Source organism: Nansenia antarctica (assembly GCF_963989245.1).
Source record: "Nansenia antarctica genome assembly, chromosome: 15".
In the NCBI taxonomy this organism is placed as follows: Eukaryota; Metazoa; Chordata; class Actinopteri; order Argentiniformes; family Microstomatidae; genus Nansenia; species Nansenia antarctica.
This window is the reverse complement of record NC_137685.1, coordinates 6,649,856-6,654,977: the sequence shown is the minus strand read 5'-3', so window position 1 is coordinate 6,654,977 and position 5,122 is coordinate 6,649,856. Positions and strand designations below refer to the sequence as shown.

General features: G+C 47.9%; 1 protein-coding gene across 1 annotated transcript; it reads left to right on the top strand.

The window, feature by feature from the left end:
- Nucleotides 1-2,654: 2,654 nt before the first annotated feature.
- LOC308170704 (leucine-rich repeat neuronal protein 1-like) lies at nucleotides 2,655-4,814 on the top strand (the record flags this gene model as incomplete). The annotated part of the gene is made up of 1 exon (XM_080545535.1): nucleotides 2,655-4,814. The coding sequence occupies one exon, from the start codon at nucleotides 2,655-2,657 to the stop codon at nucleotides 4,812-4,814; it is 2,160 nt and encodes a 719-aa protein (XP_080401661.1).
- Nucleotides 4,815-5,122: the final 308 nt, after the last annotated feature.

Genomic DNA, 5,122 nt, shown 5'->3' with positions numbered 1-5,122 from the left:
GTCGTTAGATTCCAATTTAGTGATTGAAGTATTAGGCCTATTTATCTTCTGTAAATGCACATGATGAGGTCATTTGAATGAAAGTGCACAATGACCTCCTGTGTCTCTCTTCAGGGTTTGAACTTTGAACCCATAACATTTTGTCAGGCTTACCTTAGCATCTCCTTCCACTAATCCTGATGGACAAAGTCAATCTTAACCATTAACTCTCTGCTTTAGCTTAAGAAGCAGATACTGTATGAATTACCCTTGTTTGACCCGTACTTCACCCTGTCATGTGGGGAATCCTGTATGCGAGAGGAGCGTGAACTTGCTTGTCTCTCTTGCTCTGTTGCCAGGCAGTTTGCATTCAGATTAATTAGTCAGCTTTCTTGTTTCAAAGCCTCTTAAGCGAGTGTCGACCAGAGAGCTGTTTGGTTGAGAAGGGCACGGCACTACAGGACCATCGTATGACATCGTATGATGCACTGGGAGGGACATCTCCTTTAGTACATAGACATACATAGGTAACAGGACCTCTTAACTCAAGCTCAGATGTAATGCAGTACCGGATTTCGTCACTATACTCTATAGAGAGCCCAGTGAAGAAATAGTGGCAAACCTGCTTTAATCCTATCTGTACATTGTGTGCTTTTACTTAGTTGTTCCAGACACTCTTCAGATTTCAAATTGTCGAAATTCTCCAGCAGTTACAGGGGAAGGATGAGATTTTATTGATTTCCACTTGCTAGTTTCTGGACTCAATTATAGAGCCTTGTAGTTGCTCAACGGTGCATAGTGTGTTTGTGGGTGTGGGTATGTGTGTGGTGGGGGGTACTGTTTCATTTTCAACACTATCTATCTATCTATCTATATATCTGTCTGTCTGTCTATCTATCTATCTATCTATCTATCTATCTATCTGTCTATCTATCTATCTGTCTATCTATCTATCTCTCTCTCTATCTATCTATCTATCTATCTATCTATCTATCTATCTATCTATCTATCTATCTATCTATCTATCTATCTATCACACTATCATAGAGATACATACATCTCTATGATAAATGTATTTATTACTGACAAGAACATAAATACAGAGTGAAATTACAGTTAGCCATAAACAGTGCAGGTGTGATGTCCATTGGTGACCAGATGTAATACCCTCTCTGCCCCATCAATTGAGTTATTACAAGTGGCATATGGAATAGCAGATGCCCTGTGCTCCTTTCATGAGCTCTCCCTTTCCATACTAGGCTATTGGGCCATGCAGTAGACTGGTGCAACCATGTCCTCTCAGGTCCCTCTCCTAAATACTCTACCTGTGGATAAAAGTAATAATAATAATAATAATAATAATAATAATAATAACTTTAATTTATATAGCGCCTTTCAAATACCCAAAGACACTGTACAAGGGGATGAAACGGACAGACAAAACAGAAAACAAACAAAGCAAAAACTAAAACAATGACTAGGGGCCAAATGCCTTGGAGAACAGATGGGTTTTGAGGGCTAGTTTGAAGGAGTCCAGGGTGGGGGCGTTGCGGATCACTGTGGGGAGGGAGTTCCAGAGAGTAGGTGCAGCCACGCTGAAGGCTCTGTCCCCAAAGGTCCGTAGGTTGGTGCGGGGGGGTGGACAGCAGGCCCATGTCTGCGGACCGCAGGTTCCGGGAAGGGGTATGCTGGGGGAGGAGGTCAGTTAGGTACTGGGGGGCGCAGGCGTGAAGGGATTTGTAGGTGAGGAGGAGGATTTTGTAGGTGATGCGGGACTTGACCGGGAGCCAGTGGAGGTGAATGAGGGTGGGGGTGATGTGCTGCCACACAACCCTAATTGATGCAATTATCTGCAGCAGAAAGTTCCCTCTTGTGAATAAGAGCTCAATACATGAATATAAATGGGAGATTAGTTGGATAACTGATGGATTAAAAGTAGCACAATAGTTGTTGTGATAATGCCGAATGCTTAGGGTTAGGAGTAGTAGAGATTCTGAGATTTAGCTAAGGTACACTTTTCTCTCAGAAAATAGCAAACATATTTTCAGATGATTCCAGATTTCTAAAAACTTGACAAAGTTGCCGTTTCATGCTGTTCCTAAACCAGAATGCAACGGGCCCCCTCATTACTAATTCAGGAGCATTTGTCTTAGCATGGAGAATACAAAAATATCTCATTGTATTTAATGCGGTTCGGAAAAGCTAATGATCTAGTCCTTATGGCCCTGTTGGATAGATGAAAGCACTCAATGGAATTTGTATATGAGTTCTGAGCAATGTTTTTTTTATTTTTTTTTATCGTGTATGCATTATAATGAGCTGATTTACTGTTTTTCTCATAAGTGATGATACTGCATATAATTCACTATCTCACTGGAAGATAAGGATGTAGCAGGCCGAAAAAATGCTTGATCTCAAATTCTCATTGGGAGCTGTTAGATTCCAGTGAGCAATGTTCCTTGTATTAAACACGACTGTACAGTGACGCATACTCTTTCTGTTTATCTCTTCCAGACTCTCATTGTGCCCCAAGGTCCTGCTCTTTTAGAGGGGTGAAACAACAATTCAGCAGCATCTCTGGTTGATGACAGTGTTACAACCTCCTCCAAGGTCATCTTGGCAATCTGCTGTCCCACCTTCCGTGGGGTCTGGGCAGGTAAACACAGACAGACAGCATGGCTAGAGGAAACCACATCTGCTGTCTGCTGGGCCAGTTGTTTGCTTGCCTGATCACACTGGCGTCGGTCGTTCTATCCTCCGTCCAGAGTAACGACTGTCCCCAGCTGTGTGTGTGCGAAATCCGGCCTTGGTTCACCCCCCAGTCCACCTACAGAGAAGCCACCACCGTGGACTGCAACGACCTCCGTCTCACCCGCGTCCCGGGCAACCTCTCCAGCGACACTCAGGTGCTCCTCCTGCAGAGTAACTACATCGCCAGGACCGGCGAGGAGCTGGAGCAGCTCTTTAACCTGACCGAGCTGGACCTGTCCCAGAACAACTTCAGCACCGTCCGCGACGTGGGCCTGACCAACATGTCTCAGCTCACCACGCTGCACCTGGAGGAGAACCAGATCGCGGAGATGCCCGACTACTGCCTGCAGGACCTCGGCAACCTGCAGGAGCTCTACATCAACCACAATCAGATCCGAACCATCCACCCCAACGCCCTCTCCGGCCTGCACAACCTCCTCAGGCTCCACCTCAACTCCAACCGGCTCGAGGCCATCGACGGCCGCTGGTTCGAGTCCACGCCCAACCTCGAGATCCTGATGATCGGAGAGAACCCCGTCGTCGGTATCCTGGACTTTAACTTCAGGCCTCTCTCTAACTTGAGGAGCCTGGTTCTGGCTGGAATGGATCTAACAGACGTCCCCGGAAATGCCTTTGTGGGACTAGACAACCTGGAGAGTCTCTCCTTCTACGACAACAAGCTCATCCGAGTTCCTCAGAACGCCCTGCAGAAACTACCGAACCTGAAGTTCTTGGACTTAAACAAAAACCCCGTCCACAAAATCCAAGAGGGGGACTTTAACAATATGCTGAGGCTGAAGGAGCTGGGCATCAACAACATGGGGGAGCTGGTCTCCTTCGATCGCTTCGCCTTGGACAACCTCCCCGAGCTCACCAAGCTCGAGGCCACCAACAACCCCAAGTTCTCCTACGTTAACCGGCAGGCTTTCCGCGACGTCCCCGCCCTGGAGAGCCTCATGCTGAACAACAACGCCCTCAACTCCCTCTACCAGGCCACCGTGGACGCCCTCCCCAACCTGCGGGAGATCAGCATCCACAGCAACCCCCTCCGCTGCGACTGCGTCCTCCAGTGGATGAGTTCCAACAAGACCAGCGTCCGCTTCATGGAGCCCCTGTCCATGTTCTGCGCGATGCCGGCGGAGGTTAAGGGTCAGCATGTGAGGGCGGTGCTACAGCAGGACTCGGCAGACCAGTGCCTGCCCATGATCTCCCATGACACCTTCCCCAACCACCTCAACCTGGACATCGGAATGACCGTGGACCTGGACTGCCGGGCCATGTCTCAGCCTGAACCTGAGATCTATTGGGTCACACCCATGGGAAACAAGGTGATGATAGACACCCTGTCTGATAAGTACCGCCTCAGTAGTGAAGGGACGCTATGGATCTCTCGCATCCAGGTAGAGGATTCCGGCAGATACACCTGCGTGGCCCAGAATACAGAGGGAGCAGACACGAGAGTGACCGCTATACGGGTGAACGGCACACTCTTAGACAGCACCCAGCTTATGAAGATCTACGTTAAACAAACAGAGTGCCACTCCATTCTGGTCTCCTGGAAGGTCAACTCCAATGTCATGACCTCCAACCTCAAGTGGTCGTCTGCCACCATGAAAATAGACAACCCACACATAACCTATACGGCCAGGGTCCCAGTGGACGTCCACGAATATAACCTCACACACTTACAGCCTGCGACCGAATACGAGGTGTGTCTCACCGTCTCCAATGTTCACCAGCAGACACAGAAATCTTGTGTTAACGTCACGACAAAGCGCACAGCCTTTGCTGTGGAGATGTCCGACCAGGGCACAAACACCGCTCTCGCTGCCGTCATGGGAACAATGTTCGCCATCGTCAGCCTGGCCTCTATGGCTGTGTATATCGCCAAGAGGTGGAAGAGGAAAAACTACCACCACTCCCTAAAAAAGTACATGCAGAAAACCTCCTCCATCCCCCTGAACGAGCTGTACCCTCCCCTCATCAACCTGTGGGAGGCGGACAGTGAGAAGGACAAGGAAGGGTCCACCACAGAGACCAAATCCAGTCAGGTGGACACAACACGGAGCTACTACATGTGGTGAGAGCTACTACCTATGGTGAATCAGAGGGACACTTCTTTTAAGGATCACAAAGACACCTCTTTTGTTTCTTTGCTCAATTGAGGTGAAGGACAGACTGATATGTCAGACTTTTTAGTATAGTGTATTGCCTTTTTTCTCTTGGCCCTTTTCGAACACTCAATATGGCAGCTTTGTTTAGCTTCCAGGACTTGGTAGTCACCGTGCTTTATTTTTAGTACTTGTTTTGATAGCACAGCATGGGTATTGTCATGGATTCAGTATGGGTCAAGGAGCTGTAATTTGATCCATTTTGATTTGTTTCTCTGGCA